The sequence below is a fragment of the Cucurbita pepo genome, chromosome LG04 (assembly GCF_002806865.2).
Source record: "Cucurbita pepo subsp. pepo cultivar mu-cu-16 chromosome LG04, ASM280686v2, whole genome shotgun sequence".
NCBI lineage: Eukaryota > Viridiplantae > Streptophyta > Magnoliopsida > Cucurbitales > Cucurbitaceae > Cucurbita > Cucurbita pepo.
The window spans coordinates 11,394,429-11,413,706 of record NC_036641.1 but is presented as its reverse complement, the minus strand read 5'-3'; the positions used below and the strand labels follow the sequence as shown (position 1 = coordinate 11,413,706).

The following is a 19,278-nucleotide window of genomic DNA, read 5'->3' as shown; positions in this document are numbered from 1 at the left end:
ATATATATATATATATAATGGAAGAAATTAAAAAAAAAAAAGGGTTAAATTTGATCTCTGTACCCAAAGACCTAAGAAGGAAAAATAAAAAAAAAGNGGTTAAATTTGATCTCTGTACCCAAAGACCTAAGAAGGAAAAAAAAAAAAAAAAAAAAAAAAAAAAAAAAACTGGACGAAGAACTCGGAGGTGAGCAGAATTTGTGTAAGCTTCCTCATCCTACCGTCACCCTCACCCTCACCAGAAACGGCCAATCGCAATCGAACTGTGAGGCACCTACTTTACGAGTCGGTTTCTTTATCATCCCACAAGCGCGCGCCCTACCCCAGGTCCGATCACCTTCTTCTGCAATTCGCGGGAAGAGGCTTCGTTGCTCTGCAACTCGGAAGTCCACAACATCAATGTATCCACAATAAGTTCCCCAATCTTCATTTACAAGGATCTGTTTTCTTCAACACCGCATTAGTTGTTGCCTTTCTTCAATTTTTGTTTTGAAAGTTGAAAACTCATGGAATCGGACGAAGAAGATTTCGTTTTCTATGGAACGCCGATCGAGCGGGAGGAAGAGATCAACAGCCGTAAAAAGAAATCTGTGGCTGACGCTTCTGGTACCATGCGAAGCCTGCCTTCCTGGAAACAAGAGGTATTACTCATTTTGGATTCCGTACTCCCTGCTTCTTGTGGAAGTAAAGAAATTGGCATCAATCACCTGATACTGAGTTTGATCTTGTATACTGAGTTCGTGGAGACTAAATAATATAGTTATGTTCGTGTAATTTTTAGCCAAAATGATCGCAGAGCCGTTTGGTAATATCCCTCTTCTCTTGTTTATAATTGTCATTAGGTTAGAGACGAGGAAGGGCGTAGAAGATTTCATGGGGCATTCACAGGTGGATTTTCGGCTGGCCATTACAACACAGTTGGCTCAAAAGAAGGTGTGCAAACAAGTATATTTCATTAATACTACGATCTAATTACATAAGTTTTGTTCACTAGTTTTAAAAAATGTGCAGGTTGGACTCCACAGTCATTCACGTCATCCCGAAAGAATAGAGCTGAAGTCAAGCAGCAAAACATTTTAAACTTCTTAGACGAAGATGAAAAAACTGTATGTTCCATTTGACCCTTAGGTAGAAACAAGTTTAAATGTATGAATGAGACTGATGGGGCAACTTCCCCTCCATTTGTGTTGGCTTTCCTAAGGGTTTCTAGTGTTATGAGACTGCTGTCGAGGAACGGTCTAATTTTAACTACTTTTTCTAGTCCAGATAGACTCAAATATAGGCCTGGGAAAATGGTCAGTATAGTTAAGAAACCATTTCAATGATGTACGAAGTCGAACTGGTTACTCTTGAAATTTGAAACAACTGTGCTTGTCAGTGCATTCAAGGTAGCACTTTTTGAGGAAACAACTAGTATCTTATCATCCAGTATCTGATTTGGATTGAATGGAAATAACTTGTCCGGCACTTCAGGCTTTCAACTTGGAAAGTTGCTTTTGTCTTTTTAAAAGAAAATATATCACCGTCCCCTTCATGCTGCTTCTTTGACATTTGAAGCATTGATGCCTTTGCTAAATGAAATATGCATTATATTATTTACTTCTTGGCCACATCTCAAGTAGTCATAATTTTTCAGTCTATGATCTTGTGTGTTTCTTCTTAATTCATACGTTATATAGACCATAAGTTGTTGACCCCTCGATCCTTCATTTAGGAATTGGAAGGTCGAGGCCTGGGGACATCTTTCCAGTTTGATACATTTGGGTTCACAGCAGTAGAGCTTGCTCGCAAACAAGCTGAAAAGGAGCAACAGCAGAGGTTAACTATTAACTTACATTGTTAATTCCCATGCAATAGTTCTGTAGTTTTCACTTTTGTTTGGCTTTTCTTTTTTGTTCTTTGAGAGTGGGTTTGGCTTGGGGCTGGAAAGCTGGGTTTTGTTGATGACATGGTTTTGTCGTGACCAAGTTACTGGGATGCATCCAAGATATATGCCTGATCGTTCTTTATTTGTGAAGTTTGATAAACTGTAATTACATTGGTGTTTGACACATCTGTTTTAATCAGTTTTAAATATTTTGTTCCAAATATCTTCATCATCATTTTTACTCAGTAGTATTTAATATGCATAAGTATCCTTCTCTGAGTAATAGAACAAAATATTGGCTTGGAAATTTATGTAAATTTGCCCAGAAAGCAGAAAGTCCATTTGTATCTTGTTTGTCGTTCTGTTAGACTCTTTGGTTTTTATCTATCAACTAGACCTTGTTCTTTGAATTATTTGCCATTCGACCCTCCTGTTAAAACAAATGTCATTCTTTTATTGAAACGTGTGTAGCACGTGTTATGATCTTACATAAATACTAGCTCTCTCTCTTTATTCCTCACCCCATCTTCTTTAGGACAAAGTTTGTGTGAAAAACTGTGTGAGAGAGAGATTTGTCTCACATGGTTGGCGCTTGTATGTTTGTCAAAGAGATAACAGAGGAGATACCAGAATGATTGATTTTGTTAATGTGTAGAAAATTAAGTTATGATTGCATGTTGGTAAGATGTGGCTAAGTTTTACTTTTCTGTTTATCTCAAGTTTGTTTCAGCCCATTATTTTTCTTTCTTCATTCATTATGAACTTTTGTTTTTGAAAGTACTTTTTATGTTTTCAGGCCATCTGCAATTCCTGGACCTGTTCCTGATGAATTAGTTGTTCCAGCTGCAGAATCCATAGGTTGGTTTGAGAGACTTAAAAATTTATTTAAACCAAGCCCCTATTTATTAAAGCAGCAAATATATTGATTAGGTGTGAAGTTACTATTAAAGATGGGATGGCGCCATGGACGTGCAATAAAGGACTCAAGAGCTAATTCCCTCTATGGTATATTTTCCCTCACTGTATCACATGTACATACTTTTGTATTTCTGGGTTTTTTTGTGCGTGTGTGTGTTGCTATATAGTAACCTGTTATCCAATTAAGTATTTTTTANATAACATTATAATATTTACTAGAAAAAAAAAAAAAAAAAAAGAAAAAGAAAAAAGAAAGAAAGAAAGAAGTTAGATCTAGCTTGCTTCTAATACTATAGACAAGATTAAAAAGAAATGAAAATCTTCAAAGACGCGAAAAGTTCTTTTTATAGCTTCCGTGACATTGCACGTTTTGGGCTAGCCATGCTGTTTTCTATAGACCTTTATCCGAAGTGTTTTTTGCATTAGGTCTTTGTGGTGGGGCTTCGTATACCTGGCCTCTAGGCTGTGCTTTTGTAATATATGTTTCACACAGTCGGCCACTTCAGAGTAAAAAATCCAATCCATGCAAAACTTATCGTTCCATCGTTTAACTTTAATACTGAAGGGACACTAGAAGAAAAAGGAAGTTTTGAGTCTTGATACTGTTCTGGCATAAAGCACGCCAATTTGGACTCTGGGCCAGGGAGGGAAACCTTCTCTACACTTTCTTTTGGCAGTATTTTAATGCACTCAAGACAAACAACTAAGATAAAAAAAACTTTACCTTGTTAGCTATCTTGTGCACACTTGGTCAATGTACAGCCTGGTTGTACTTCTGCAAATGCTTTCGGAACGTTAATACTCTGTCTATGCTTGGTTAAGTTTTTCCTTTGTGTTTCGACTTAACGTTTGAGATGAAGCTATGACAGTGGCTACCTGGAAAAAAATTGTGTAATTTCACTTGGGTTTTTTGAGGTGGTGTTTGTATTTTCTTCTCTGTGATGACATGTTCTTATCTCCAGTCACTTTTTGTTATTTAACAGCTATACTATAACTACCATAACTTGTTCATGACAGATGCTCGAAGAGATGCTCGAAAAGCATTTCTAGCATTTTCTACAGGTGATACCAAATCAGAGATCCACAATTCTGAATCATTTCAGGATGATGATGGTGTTTCTCCTCAACCTGCCAAGGGTGATATTTCGTCTTCTCAGAGCACGCCAGTAAGACAACTGTTTGTGCCCCTATTTTCTAGTTATTTAGTGGGTTGTGGTTCTGATGGAAAAGTGTTTTTGGTAGTTTTTTAATGATTAAAGATGAAAGGGATATCCAATCTGAACAAAGAAAAATAATGATGATTTTTTAGGACACTCAAGTCCTCAACAGAAATCCATAGAGAAATAATTTTTTTTTATAACCATACTGAAGACTTCTTATGCACTCAGTCAGAATAATTGTAAAATGTTCATTAAACATGATAATGGGTTGGTTTTCTTCTATTTTCTTAGCATTTAGTTAACATTGTTTCAAATGGCCTTTGGCTTTAGGTTTTTTTGTGAGGATAAGAATTTTGTTTTCTTGTTGTTTCCTCCTAAAACAGGTTTATGTGATCAACCCAAAACAGGATCTGCACGGTTTAGGTTTTGATCCTTTCAAGCATGCACCTGAGTTTAGGGGTATTTAGTTATTTTGTAACTTTTGTCAAATAAGTTACTGGACAACTAATTCTATGTTGACTCTCTTTTTCTTATATGATAATGTTTATTATTTTTTAATTTAGAAAAGAAAAGAGCACGTGCGGCTGGGAAACAGGAAGGTTATGGAAAAGTTTTCTCCACGAAAAATAATCTTTTTGGCTTTAGGAGTAAGTTCTGTACCTCATCACTTGCGTTCACTTCAAGTGTTCTAATTGCTTTTTAATATGTTTTGTTTGCCTTCAGTGTGGTTGCATTTATCTGAACTTATTATTTATTTATTTTGGCATACAAATTTTCAATGGTTCTGAATCATTCACTTCTCTGAATCAGCTGAGAGGGTTGCTTCTGGCTTTGGCATTGGTGCACTTGAGGAACTTGATGTCGAAGATGAGGATGTCTATACCTCTGGTCAGTATGTGAACAGTTTTGTTGTTTATCTTCCTTCCTCGTTGTCATGTGATACTGGTTCTTTTCTAATCATCACTATGATTGTGGAGTTCAATGATACTACGATAATTTGTGAATGAAGAGTTGGGGTGCTCCTATAAGATTGAAGATGGATGGATGATTACTTTCTTATTTGGACGAGCTTTTTACTTGGTGCTTTAATCAAGTCTTTGAGTCATTGCAATCTTTTACTTGTACCATACCAATTCAACAGTTTTTAGTTTTATTATTTAATTTTTTTCACCTCTAGTTAATGCTTTACATCTTACCCCTTGGTAGTTCAATATATCGTATGTTCATAAGATTAGATTAGGGTGGCAAAAACCCCAAACAGGGCAAGCAGTCTTGGTTAAAAATGGGAATGTTGACAAGGAACACATTTCCTGCCGCAAATTAACCCTATCCCTTATTTATTTTCAACCCTGAAAAGGTGTGTAGATATATACATTTTTCTAGTTAAATAATTAAAAAAAAAAAAAGACATTAATGTTCTTAAAAACTAATTATTTCAATTTAAAATAGTATAATGAAAAGAGTTTTTTTAGATTAAAAAAATATACTTTTATATATTTGTTAATGATTAACTATTTTTTATTTAGATGAGAACAATCTGCTAGACAAGACTTACCCCACAGGGATCCACCCTGACCCCATTTCTCAAGTCGAGGAATACCCCATCCCATCCTTGGCCCCATCCGGTTTCCATTGCTAGATTAAATAGCATGCTACCTCATTAAGAGTGGAAATTACTGAGAATTTGACGATGAGCACCATTCTTTTTAATGTATTAAGTTTCACCATGTTCATGTTGGTAACATTATTGTTTTTGATGTGATGTATCGGTTGAAAATATGTCAGTTCATCATATAATCTTGTCATATACATTGAACTTTTGCAATGTTTCTGTGGTTTTCTTATTGATTTTTGTTGGCAGGTTATGAGTTTGAGGAAACATACGTACAAGAAGACGATGAACCACCTTCTAAATTGATTACAGATGGTAAACAAAAGTTGATTGAAAGAAAAGTAGATGGTGTATTGCCTGGGTTTAGAGTTCCATCGAACTCTGACTACCAGTTGGAGAGGTGCTAAAAGGACATGATTTTATTTCCTTGTGTTAGTCGAATATAGTTATATAAAAATTCAAAGATGTATCAATTTGAGTAGTATACACGATCTATTGAAACATGAAAACATTGTGGACATTACATGTTGTCCTTTTGACCTTTATTTCTCTATTTATTTTTCAGGTTTGATCCTCCAGTAATACCTAAGGATTTTATACCCCGCCACAAATTTGCGGGGCCTCTCAATGGTGGCTATAAGCTTGCTGATACCCCTCCCGTCGATGTTCCACCTCCTGATGATAATAATCTAAAACTTCTAATTGAAGGGGTAGCAACTTTGGTTGCTCGCTGTGGAAAACTATTTGAGGATCTCTCTAGAGAAAAAAACAAGTCGAACACATTATTCAGTTTTCTTACTGGAGGAACTGGTCATGAGTATTATTCAAGGAAGCTATGGGAGGAGCAGATGAAGCGCATGGACCAACCTAAGCATCAATTTAATGATAAATATTCTCCAAGCGTGGAGAAGATGACAGCCGAAAGTCGTGGAAGAATCCTACATGAAAGGCCTTTGGCAAGAAGCTCTAAAGAGTTAAATCCACCTGCTGCTTCTGATGGCGTCCATGTCCAATACAATCTTTCAGATACATTTACTAAACCTACATCATCTGTGAGTAGCCAACACTTAATCTNCCCCCCCCCCCCCCCCCCCCGAAAAAAAAAAAAAAACTGGACCAGAATGCTGAGTTACAATGTAAGAAACATAGGAAGAGGCATATTTATACGTCATACTTATAATTTTCTGCCGAAAAGGAAAAAAAAGAAGTGTGGGGGTTTTCTGTTGTATTACGAAGAATACTATTCAGTTCAAGAAAAAAAAAAAGAAAAAAAAAAAAAAAATCCTTCTTTGCAAAAAATAAGACTTAATTTGCTTTCTGTGAATCTAGAATTTGGGTAGTTTAATTAGGAAAGTTTTCAGTGACCTTACTTGAACAAGATCTGTTTTATAGGATGTACAACTGTGTCCTTGAGTTCTAGAAATTAGGAAACTGTTCATTCCAACATATCTTCACGTTGAAGCTCCCACACCAGTTTGACATCTATTTATAGTTTTATTCCCCTTTCTTACATGTTAATATAACGAAAATACCATTATATACTGAAGTTTGTAAAAGAAAATTTTTACATTACAGATAAACTGTGAATTTTGAATCAAAATTACAGTAACTGTTCATTCGAAACAGTTCTTCATTTTGTTTATGACTGTTGTATATTTAGTTTATGGCTAATTGAACTAATTCACTTTTATTTTTCATAATATCTTGAATATTATGAATTCTAGGGTGGGATGTCAGAGGTCGTCAAACCTTTTGAGGATGATCCAGCAAAGCAAGAAAGATTTGAGCTTTTTTTAAAGGAAAAGTACCAAGGAGGCCTGCGCGCTGCTGCTCCAGTTGTAGCTGTTAACATGTCAGAAGCTGCTCGTGCACGTGAGCGCTTGGACTTCGAGGCTGCTGCAGAGGCAATTGAGAAAGGGAAAGGGAAAGGGTTGAAAGAAGCTAAGCTCTCTGCTGAGCACTTTGTGGATTTTTTAGCTACTGGAGGAATGCGGTTTACTTCTGGTGGTGTAGAGGTGTGTACAAGGTGCTGTTGTGCTTTCTTATGCATTTATGACCCAGGGTTTTCATTGTTAACTGACAATACTTCAACAGGAAGTGAAAGATCCGAAAGTAGAAGGTTTAGTCGTGGAGAAAATGATCCCAAAACGGGAAGAATATCAGTGGCGTCCTGCTCCTATTCTGTGCAAGCGGTTTGATCTCATTGATCCCTACATGGGGAAGGTGCTGCATTGGCTTTCCTTCTTTTGTTTCTAAATGTGCATGTCTGGGAGCCTAAAAAGTTCTTCTCATTTGTCTTTTTCTAAAAAACATTAACAGCAGCCTTAAACCATTACGAACTAGTAACTTGCTCAGTGGCTTAGGGAATCTTTATTTAAAAATAAATTCTCTTATTATTATTATCTTTTGGTGGATAAAAGACATTTCTCTCCAGCTAATAAATCAGATTGTGACTTCAATGCTGTCCTTTGTTCAACTACATATTCATTCGTTGGATCATGAATTGGTTTTTCTTGGTCCTTTTTATTCCCTGCTTTCTGATATGGTGTGAATTGTACGTGTCTCATTGTGTAACTTATACAAATATTGAATAAATCTTTTGCAGCCACCACCAGCTCCTAGGATGAGGAGCAAGTTGGATACACTTATTTTCACTTCAAATTCTGTCAAGTCGACAAAGGTCGAAGAACCTTTAACCTCAACCCTTACTCCATCACCTCAATCAAATGCTGAAGAAAAAGACGAAGATGCATCCGGAAATGTGAATGAAAAGGAAATAGAAGTTGAATGTGTTGATCGGCCCGTTGATCTCTATAAGGTGCATCTTTTGTTCTCTGACGTAGAATTTTCCTTTCTTGGTTTTTTAAGGATAGGCGATCGCCATTTATTCTTTTCCTATCTTTACTTTTTGTATACATTTACACAGAAAGCACATCTCTGTAATGAATTGCCAGGAAAATGTGGGGGTCTAGTTTCCCCTTGTTATTATTCTTAACTAACTTAGTTTTTTGTCATAAGGGAAAAATAAAACTGGTGCGAGGAACTTGCATGGCATTTTTTCCATTAGGAGCCATATATTGTCACTGCTACTTTATACAAAATAAACAAGAGCAGAAAAATCTATATGTACGAAATGTTCCCTTTCTTCACGTATTCATACTCCTCCTATTCCTCTCTCTATCAACCAGTTTTATTTCTCTCCTCTTGATATCGGATATAAGATCTTTCTGGTTTGCATATGATGTTCAACCTTTTTTCCTTTTCTATATCAGCTTCATCTTTATACACCACCCTGAAGTTGAGCCAAGACCGTTCTGCTTAGCGCTTTTTGTCCCCGGAGTGTTTTAATTTTCTTTGCAAATTAAATATTAATATACAGAAAACGTGTTTATCTCTTCTCCCTTGGAAAATTACATCTTCGAGTTTATGGGGATGTCTGGAACTCTCACTCTCTGACCGTGAGCTATATCTATGCTCTCTTTCGTGCTTCAGTTGTTTTAGCAAACCTTATACTATTTCTTAAACAAAGGATTTTTTTTCCCCTCTTTTCAATCCCACAACTTGTGCTCTTTAAAGTCATACTTTGTGAACTGTATCTACTTCTTTGCCTGCATTCTCTATCATTTCTTTGCCCGCCTGGCTGAACTCATAGGTTGCCTAAATGTTAAATTCGGCTTTGCATACTTCTACTGTTGGTTTTACATGATACTGACCTCTCTCTAACGACCTGGTCCTGTAAATTTTTTGTAGGCTATTTTCTCTGATGAGTCTGAGGACGAAGAGAGTACATCAACTCTCAAGCAAGCCGAAGATCCTAAAAAGAAAGTTGAAGTGGCTAATACAACACTAAACCGTTTGATTGCGGGTGACTTTCTGGAATCTTTGGGTAAAGAACTTGGTCTGGAAGTGCCTCCAGATCTGCCTCCATCAAAGAAAGGCCAAACTGCAGCTCCTCAGACAGAAGTTGTGCCTATTGGTGAACAGAATACTGATATCCTTTCGACTGAAAACAAGACTTATCCCACCCCATCATCCACTGGGATTCCATCGGAACACAGAAAAACAGGCACCAAGGAACTTGGTCTAAGTGGCAGAAAAGAAGACAATGAAATCAATCATAACTCCGCTGGAAGTGATGGTAAATTTATGGAGACCAGTTCTTCCGGGAAAAATGCAAGTAAAGTTAATGAAGAAAAGATTTACAAGGAGGATAGAAAACATAACAGGCGAGCTGAGATTCATCGTGAATGTAGCAACAGCTCATCATCGGAAGATGAAAAGAGAAGAAAACGCTCAAGGAGGCGTAGGTATAAAAGTAGTGACTCAGATGATAGTGAGTCGAGTGATTATCATGCTAAAGAACACTCAAGATCAAGAAATAGAAAGAAAGGATCTTCTCAAGAAAATAAGAGCCGGAGAAAACACTCAAAACATCACAAGCACAGACATAGAGATTCTTCACCCAGAGATCATCATCGCTCTGGCAAAGATCGTACAGCATCTGAGAGAGAGAAACATAGATGGAGAGATTGAAAAATGAGGTTTTGTTTTCTTAGTTTCACTTCGCAACTGCAACAACGATCTACTCCCAGAATACTAACTTAAGCTGTCGTTTCCAGTTAGGAATGTACATGATATCAAACTATCAAGGTTTATGGACATATTCATCAATCATTCAAACTTGTGTTGCCTTTAGTTAAGAAACGAAGTTCAGATGTTGCTTTGTTCTTGGTATTTCCGGGTCAGTATTAAATTGTACAAGGATCATGCTCATACTTCTTTTTGTGGTTTTTGTTTAGTTACAAATGTTCATGGAGAATCTCGGCGCTGGGTGCGATGAAACTCTTCAGGACGCACAAGGAGGCTGCAATTTCCAAAATTTCCTCTGGACAAGTGAGGCTCTTCGTTAGTTCTTTTCTAGTTCAGCTTAGAAAACTATGATCCTATTCTATTGTATGAATAAATGCAATCCTGAGAATGTACTAATAATTGTGACAGAGGGCTTCGATGCCTGCACATAAGTATTGAAATTTGTAGGCTCATCTTGGAATCTATAAGCATAGTTCGAGGATCGGCTGAAACTCGGAAGAATGGAGAACGTTTTTTTTAAGCATAGTTGATGGCCGAGGACGTTTTTCTTTTTAATTAATGGACGGCAAGGACGAATTTATCGACCATTTTTTCATCCTTGAAGAAGAGATGACAAATTTCACTCATGTACTATTACGATATTATTATTATTATTATTATCATTTTTATGTCGTTTCATGTCATTGTTGTGTCATTTTTTTGTTCAGGGGTCTAAAATATTAGATTCCTTTCGAAGTTCAAGAATTTTTTTAATTATAATTTAGCCTAAAATATTAATAATTCAATTACAATTATTATTATTTTTTTGTTCAACCATTATAGAGTGAGAGATTGAGCCAGTACCAGTGGTAATGTGCTCATCAGGACTTATCCCGAAATTGAATTCGAGTAAATAAATTGGTTTTTTCGTCATCTTTTTTCCACCTCGTTCAAAGGTGGGTTCTTCGAAAATCCATTTTCGTAGAAAAATAATATAATTATAGAACTTTTGGAAACTAAGACTCATTTCTCAGCACTCTCCTCTGTTTAGAGACAAAGAAAATTGGACTTTGATTTGATCATTGATAGTTCATAAGTTCAAAAGTTGGTATTAAATGAACAAGAAAGTACAAAAAAACAATTCCTAAAACATACTGGGACGCTTTAAAATATCTTTATTAGGAAAACCAAGATCAAAATTCAAATTATAATTTGTCAAGATCACACACATTCTGATCAGGTCCATAAAGTTTCGATGATTATACACTAGGTTATTACAACATTCTAAGATCACGGCGGTGGTGTTGGCTGATTAGATTATAGATTAGATTATAGATTAGATTAGATCGAAGTGGGAAAACTTTCGATAATTATATTACAGTTTCAAGTTTCGAAGGTATCGAAGATTAAGAAACGATACTGACCTAATCAAGAGATTGCAAGCCCTAGAAAATCAGATGCCGATTTCGCCATTATAGAGGCGAATTCATTGAAGCTAATAACGCCGTCGCCATCCGTATCGGCTTCCTTCATCATCTCCGTTAGCTCTCTGTACGTCAATGGCTGTCCCATCTTCGCCATCGAGCCTGCCAGCTCCGCCGCGGTTATATATCCGTTGCCGTCTCGATCGAACGAACGAAAAACCTCCAGAAGATGCGTCTGATTTACCATTATCTCCTCGTTGAAATCCGGCCTAATCGCAGTTACCAATTCGTCGAACTCTACAGAGCCATTACCGTTCGCATCCATATTAGCGACGAGAACGTGGATTTGGTCGCCGGAGGGCTTGAGACCGAGAGATCGGAGCAATGCCGCCAGTTCCAGAATCGTGAGACTTCCATCGGAATCCATATCGAATCGTGCAAAAATGTCGCGCAATTGATTAAGCTGCTCAACTGCGAGTGCAGCCATATCTGGAAGGGGATTTCACAATGCCGAAACAATGCGATTGATTGATAGACGCAGAGAAAATGTAAATATGCGAGGAAGCAACGGTGACATGTGGCGGCGGCGACGGCGACGGTGGAGGAAGAGGAATGGCGGGGGAATTAGGGTGGTTATTTGAAGTTGGGAGAGAAAACTGGCGGTGGCGATGTGGGTTTTGTACGGTCTCAAAAATAGAAAACCGTGTGGGTCGGTGGGGCCTTATTTTTGGTACACACCTAAGCTTCATGATTTTGTCTCTAAGAGATTTTATTTATTCATTTTTATTTTTAAATCATTTTATCCATTCACTCTTCCCCCTTTTCTTGGAACCTCCTCTTCCTTTTTTGTCCCCTCGTCTTCTTCATCGATATATCTCCAATCTAATCCAAATTCGTAATTTTGACCACTTTTTTAATTTTGAGCATCTAAATTATGTTCGTGTTTATCTTTCGCATAATGAAAAGTAGATACTAAATATGATGGTGTGATTCGACAATCGATAAGATGAATTTGGGAGTCAAACGGGTAGATTATGTCGTCTAGCTGGATTATCGATCGAATTCATTCATTACTATACTCGATAAAAATCCACGACTATGACCATACTTATATTGATATTTTAAAATATTATATTATGTGAATTAAAATAAAATGAACGTCATATACCAAGATTGATGTTCAAGTAATAATCTAAAGAGTCTATAATATATGGATAATGTTGAATGTCTTATCTGAGTAACACCGTTCATGTGACCTACTTTGTAATTTTGTTAATAATGATTGTGGATTTATCTTATACAATGAGTTTGTATAAAACTTGACCTTGAAATATTTAATCTCTCTTTATAAACCCGTAATGGAGAAGATTAATATTTCGTATGATGATCATATGCAACTCGATCTTAATCTTGAGTGAGTTGTGATCTCTTGTCTGCAAGGGGTTGTCGTTTGATTTGTATGGGTGAAAACAATTTTGTAACCTATTTAATATGTCTAGGTATTTAACCAAATAGGAAGTTGGAAACATAATTTCACGAGATATAATCCTCTCTTTCAAAAGGACTTAGTTTATGATTAGTTCAGTAGAAAGTTGGTGGTAGTTAAGATAAAATATATAATTATAGTGGTAAAATGAACTTTTAACATAACTGTAATTATGTATAATCTCTGAATAATTGACTTGTTTGTAAATAATTAATTGACTTGTTTGTAATGATTATATTAACGTACACAACTTGTCTTAGAATGAGTGCAACTATGATGAATGAACCCAAATTAATTAATTAATTAAGGTTGTATTATTGAAGATTTTAAGTATTCAAATTAATGTTTAAAATATTAAATATTATATAATAAACGTTCGTATTAAACAAAGAACATGGACCCGAATCTAGATTTTAGCCATAAAGCGAAAGCCGGCGTCTACGCAGAATTATTGGACTGTCCGTTACTTCCGGCCTTAAATCCGCCGTCGCCTCTCGCTCCTCGCCGGCGACCCCTTCCCCGACCATTCTCAGCCATTGATTTCACTTTCCTCTGAAAATGACGACAAAACCGCCCCACTCAATCATCTCCATCGCTTCGTCCTCTTTATAATCACTCCCAATTTCCCACACGTTCTTCCTCTTTCCTTACACATCCATCCATCCATTTCACTCTCGCACTTTCCGCGATTCTTCGAACTCCCCAAATTACAATTGATGGCAATGGCGACGCTTCCATTTTTCGCCCCTTCCCCCTTCCCCTCTTTCTCATTCAATAGTCTTTAGCTTTTCAGATGCGTATGGGCTCTCGTTTTCGTCTTTCGTGTTTTAGATCTGCCTTTCTTTTTCCGTTCGTTGTTGATTTGGATCTTTCGTTATTATTATTATTATTTTAATCTGTTCTTCGTTTCTTGATTGAATGGGAGGTGGAGTCAGTGGAAGCAGCGGTTCATCGACCTCTTCTTGGGATTTGTAATGAATCGAACGCAAAAACACGAACCGGTCGATAAACCTCTGCATCCAGCGCTCTCTCTCGCTCTCTATCATTTTTCCCTCCTTTTGTTTGGGGAGAAATTTAGGACAACCGGGAAAGCAAAACCTCTTTTGCTTCGTTTCTTTGACCATCTGGGACCCCTTTCTGTTTCTGTCTGCATCTTGATAATTAGTCAAGGGGGCAAGGGCTCAACACTTTTTTCTTCTCATTCTGCTTTTGCTGCTTCTTGTTGGAAGATCAGGATTTTCCTTCTAGAGAAAATTGAAGGAGAAATTGTATTTCAGTCTTAATTTTGATTCGAATTATTGTTGTTCATACTCCCTGCAGATAATGGATTGTTAGCAAGTTATAGTTTAATTTGGCTTGTTTGGATTGGTTGCAGCTCTATATGGATTCATTGGAATGCTATATTCAAATTAACTGGATGATATAACCTGTTTCTTTTGTGCTTGTTTATGTTTCTAGAGAGTAACTATAATTCTTCCAGTTGATTAATTAAGTAATCTTTCTTGAACAACATATGATATCTCTTGGCTCTTAACCTGACACTCAGTTTTTGTTTCCTGTCCAGATCTTTTGTCATTTCTTCACCTGTTAACCAAATTTTACTGCTTGTTTTTCAATTCAAGCATGCTCTAAAATCCAACCCAAATCCGTTTTACTGACTTATATGTTCTTAGATAGGATAGAACCATTCTTAGTTAGCTGTTTGGATATATTTGTAAGCAAATCAGAGAACAGGAAATGGTGTTATGGTGTTTATGCTTATGCCTTGCTGTGTAGGCTCTGATCGTGTCTTTTCCTGTCCATTTGATCTCTACCTGACATGATGAAAGAAGAATCCCTGACATGGTTGAAAGCATAAAAGGTCTTGATGGAAAAATCCCATGATTGGTTTATTATTTGGTTTCTTGTATGTTTCCACTGGTTATGGATTTGGAAATTAGTCTCCAAGATTCCTATGAACTGCAATTCTGGGTTTTTGATGCCTTGTGTGAAGAAACTTTCCTTTTCAGTAGAGAGAAAAGTTTCCACTTGTGAAATATTGAGAATTGGGATAGCCAAAACCAGAGCAGTCAATTCTTAAGCTTTTATGGTGGCATTTGAAAAGGGGGGTGTCTTTTTCTTCATAGATGATGGTAGTTCTTTTCATGGCTTCATTTCAGTTTAGGGGAAAGTGGGCAACTTTAATGAAAGATGCTGATGGATGACATGCTATTCAGCCTTCATTATTGTGTTGGAAGTAACAGTTTGTGAAGTGCCAATTTGCCCAGGCCAGGGGAGGGAGGTATCAGATTCCTTTCATTGAAACTCATGTTTGTAAAGCAAAACAAGCAGATATGATCATTCTGGTGAAGTTTCTAATACAACTCCCAAATGAATCTTTTTTTTTTTTACACGTTTCTAGGATTAGTCGAGCTATGCTCACTTTGACTTTGTTTTTTTTTTCCCTTCTTGAGATGTCTCGACGAGATCATCAACACATATGCTAGTTCTCATGTGTCCGAGCACGCCAAGCTAGCCGATGTGTCCCGAGACATGGGAGGACATCACGATACATGGATTATGTTCTTGAAAAGCAAGGTGACAATGAAATGCGATGTTGTGTTGCACACGATTAAACATGCATGCACAAATGTCGTATATGGCTGAACAAACTTGGATTCTGCACAAGTTGTGTTCGGTTAATAAAGGAAGTCGGGCGGGGGCTTGAGTTCCCCTTAAGCACAAGTTGTGTTCGGTTAATAAAGGAAGTCGGGCGGGGGCTTGAGTTCCCCTTAAGCACAAGTTGTGTTCGGTTAATAAAGGAAGTCGGGCGGGGGCTTGAGTTCCCCTTAAGCACAAGTTGTGTTCGGTTAATAAAGGAAGTCGGGCGGGGGCTTGAGTTCCCCTTAAGCACAAGTTGTGTTCGGTTAATAAAGGAAGTCGGGCGGGGGCTTGAGTTCCCCTTAAGCACAAGTTGTGTTCGGTTAATAAAGGAAGTCGGGCGGGGGCTTGAGTTCCCCTTAAGCACAAGTTGTGTTCGGTTAATAAAGGAAGTCGGGCGGGGGCTTGAGTTCCCCTTAAGCACAAGTTGTGTTCGGTTAATAAAGGAAGTCGGGCGGGGGCTTGAGTTCCCCTTAAGATCAGTAATGAATGCATCAATATCATGATACTGCGTTTGAAAATGACGACTGCATAGCTTGGTGACAGATTTATTTATTTATTTAATAAAAATATAATTTAGATAATTATATGGGAAAAGGCAAGAAGAGGACAAAGTAATTATTACATAATGTTATGGACGACTAACCCAAAGAAAATATTTTGTTAATTGTCCTCAAAACCAAACAAGAATTAATTCCTCGACATCATCAAAACACACCGTTTTGGCCTTATAAATACCAAAAAATAAATAAATATTTATTTTTCATTTGGGAAGGGCCAATAATTGATGAGATAACGAAAACGACGTCGGTGGATGGTGACAAGTGATGGGATGATATGAGGGTAGATAGTACGAACCGATGCAATAAAAAGATAAAAGAAAATTACTATTATGCCATCACATTTCCAATTATTTCAACTATTTTGACAATGCCATCTTGTTTCTATGGTGTCTTTTGTCCAAATCATCCCCACTTTCGCAGACATTATGGGACAACTTTTGTCTTAAATTTTAAAATTAGAATTCCATGTTCTACGTATCAAAAAAAAATAATTGATTGATCAATATGTCGGTAGATTGCGTATTTGTTTACGTGATTTTTATTGTTTTAATAAAACATTTTTAGTCCAACTTTAAAAGTAAAAATAATTTTTTAATTTTTTTTGTCTTATTGAAAATTAAACTTAAATATTAATTGTAAATTAAGTTTCTAAATTAAACATATTATATATTATGGTATAAAAAACATTAATAAAGAACCATTAATATAATTAAAACGGTAACACCAAACGAAAGAAGGCATATGGATGATTTAGACAGCTTTAATGAAATTAGCATAAGTTCTCCCTACCAAAAGTTCAAAAGTTATATGGTGCGAGTCGTTGTTGTTACTCTCTTGTTTACATATACAATGTCTTTTTTCACGTTTTCTAAAATCTTCTTAAACTGAGGCTAGAGGCTCGAGCATACATCGCTTGGTCGTAGGCGATGTAACGATGTAAGAACGAATTAGCTTAGCTCACTTGTCGTTGGAAAGTGCGGTGCAAACAACTTTTGCATTAAAATTTAGATTAATTTGAGCCCAAAACTGAATAAAACAAAATAAAAATTGGAAATTCTTATTCAGAGGAACTAAAACAACACTAAATCAAAGGCTTACATGGATTCAGCATCACTTCTGGAGCTAAAAGAAGGAGCTACAAACACGGAATTATGAACTTTCGAGCTCCCAAACCGATTCGTACTAGAACAACAGAAAATAGTATCTTCCACAACCGAATCAATAAACCCATTATTATTATGATTATTATTATTATGATTATTATTTCTCGATGGCTGATGATCAAGAGCCGTTGATGATCTCACACGGGCTCTGTTCTTGATGATGGCATGTTGAATCAGACGGTGGAGCTTGGGGGTGTGTCCAAACAAGGAGTAGGAAGGTTGTTGTTGTTCACATGGGAAGTTTGTCTTTGCGGTTCTTCCTCTGAGAAGCCTTGCAGCTCTGTCATAAGCCATGGCTGCATCTTCGGGTCTATCGAACGTGCCAAGCCATAGCCTGAGGTTCTGTGAGGAGACTTTGATCTCTGCCACCCATCTTCCAGAAGGCCGTTGTCTGACTCCCAAGAACCTTCTTCTCCCATGGCTGATCTGTTGTTGAACAGGGGAATTGGAGGTGTGCGTGGCGGCCATTAATGGCAGCAATCGAGTCCTGGCTTGCTGGTAGAAAGAAAAGGAGAGGGTTGGTTGGCAGCTAGGTGTCAGCAGAGTAGCATCCTCTGCATATTATAGGCTGCAAAGGAATTTATAGAATGCTTCCAACTCTAAATTAAAAGACTTTCTTTGTTGTTTTATTGGGAGTTTCTTTCCCTTCGGTTTGGGAATAAATCATGTGCATTTAGCCCTATGCTTATACCCATTTGTCTTTTTTTTAACAAGTTTATGCGTATTTTTTGAAATATGGTACTAACCATTTTATCCATACACTAATGATAAAAGTACTTTCTTTGTATTTTTGAAACATAGTACTAACGATTCTGTCCATACACTAATAAAAAGAGTATTTTCAACAAAATTAGTTTAAGGGTATTTTTGAAACATGGTATTGATGATTATGTCTATACACTAACGAAATGGGTATTGACAATTTTGTCCATACACCGATGACAAGAGTATTTTTTATAAAAAAAATTATGGGTATCTTTGGAATTGATAAAAGTTGAAGGATATCTTTGAAACATAAGGGTATTTTTGAAACATGGTATTGATGATTCTGTCTATACACTAACGAAATGGGTATTGACAATTTTGTCCATACACCGATGACAAGAGTATTTTTTTTAAAAAAAAATTATGGGTATCTTTGGAATTGATAAAAGTTGAAGGATATCTTTGAACCATGGGACTAATGAATTTGTCTATATATGGGTATTGGTAAAAATTTGAAAGGGTCGATGATATTTTTTTAAAATCGGAAAACATGAACTTTTGGGACGTGGGTCCGTGCTCTTAGGAATGTGTATGGCATATCCAAATAAGATAGAGATAGAAAGGCAATAGGTTAGAAAACGCACAAGTTGGCAAGTTGATGAGCTGGGGTTGATGAATATTATAGTTGAAAGTAGTTGGAGAAAGGTCCAAAGCAAATGAGGAGAGTGACAATAATTAAGTGTTTGTGAGCTCAGATCAATACCTTTAGAGTGTAACTCCAAGTGCTTCCAAACAAAACTCCCACCTCAAACGCCCCAAAACAGACACAACCCTGGTCTTGTCTTCTTACTTTGTGCCCATCTCCACCTGCTTTCTACACCTGTCCTCTCCCACTCACTGCCTCCCTACAATATGATTGGCTAAGTATACATCGAGCGAAGAGACTTTAGAACTTTGTAGGAAAGTCGAATAACTTTGACTGCAGTGAAATTCAGGAGAAAGACCTACTCCCCTTTTTTGGCTCTCGTATTCATGGATACGAACGACGATGAACTACGTTTTACACGGAATACGATTCCATGGATAGTTTCAGTGGAGATGATTCTATTATGAACTATGAATCTCCACAATAGTACGATATTGTCCACTTTGAGCATAAACTCTCGTTACT

The 19,278-nt window shown here is 36.8% G+C and overlaps 3 protein-coding genes and 1 long non-coding RNA gene across 6 annotated transcripts; 2 read left to right on the top strand and 2 right to left on the bottom strand.

Moving 5' to 3' along the window:
• Window positions 1-150: 150 nt before the first annotated feature.
• Window positions 151-10,742, top strand: LOC111792387 (G patch domain-containing protein TGH). Of its 3 annotated transcripts, none has more exons than XR_002814793.1 (17): window positions 151-641; window positions 843-933; window positions 1,012-1,106; window positions 1,715-1,818; window positions 2,664-2,725; window positions 2,798-2,872; window positions 3,803-3,951; window positions 4,329-4,404; window positions 4,509-4,592; window positions 4,756-4,833; window positions 5,807-5,957; window positions 6,123-6,609; window positions 7,282-7,572; window positions 7,652-7,780; window positions 8,163-8,375; window positions 9,308-10,207; window positions 10,357-10,742. XR_002814793.1 is itself a non-coding variant. In XM_023673797.1 (17 exons), exons 2-17 carry the CDS (start codon window positions 507-509, stop codon window positions 10,088-10,090), a joined length of 3,003 nt encoding a protein of 1,000 aa, XP_023529565.1. In that variant the 5' UTR covers window positions 151-401; window positions 497-506; the 3' UTR covers window positions 10,091-10,645. The 3 variants fall into 3 exon arrangements, 2 of the variants coding, with proteins under 2 accessions (XP_023529565.1, XP_023529564.1); XM_023673797.1 differs by having other exon boundaries at window positions 151-401; window positions 497-641; window positions 9,308-10,645; XM_023673796.1 differs by having other exon boundaries at window positions 9,308-10,645.
• Window positions 10,743-11,467: 725 nt separating this feature from the next.
• LOC111792386 (probable calcium-binding protein CML15) lies at window positions 11,468-12,319 on the bottom strand. The gene has a single exon (XM_023673795.1). It carries the CDS (start codon window positions 12,035-12,037, stop codon window positions 11,555-11,557), a length of 483 nt encoding a protein of 160 aa, XP_023529563.1. The 5' UTR covers window positions 12,038-12,319; the 3' UTR covers window positions 11,468-11,554.
• A 1,138-nt stretch (window positions 12,320-13,457) lies between these two features.
• Window positions 13,458-16,197, top strand: LOC111792385. The gene is made up of 2 exons (XR_002814792.1): window positions 13,458-15,381; window positions 15,490-16,197. It is a non-coding gene; the product is annotated as an uncharacterized LOC111792385 (long non-coding RNA).
• Window positions 16,198-17,333: 1,136 nt separating this feature from the next.
• LOC111793366 (ethylene-responsive transcription factor RAP2-2-like) lies at window positions 17,334-17,870 on the bottom strand. Its single transcript, XM_023675209.1, has one exon. It carries the CDS (start codon window positions 17,868-17,870, stop codon window positions 17,334-17,336), a length of 537 nt encoding a protein of 178 aa, XP_023530977.1.
• Between the last annotated feature and the right edge of the window lie 1,408 nt (window positions 17,871-19,278).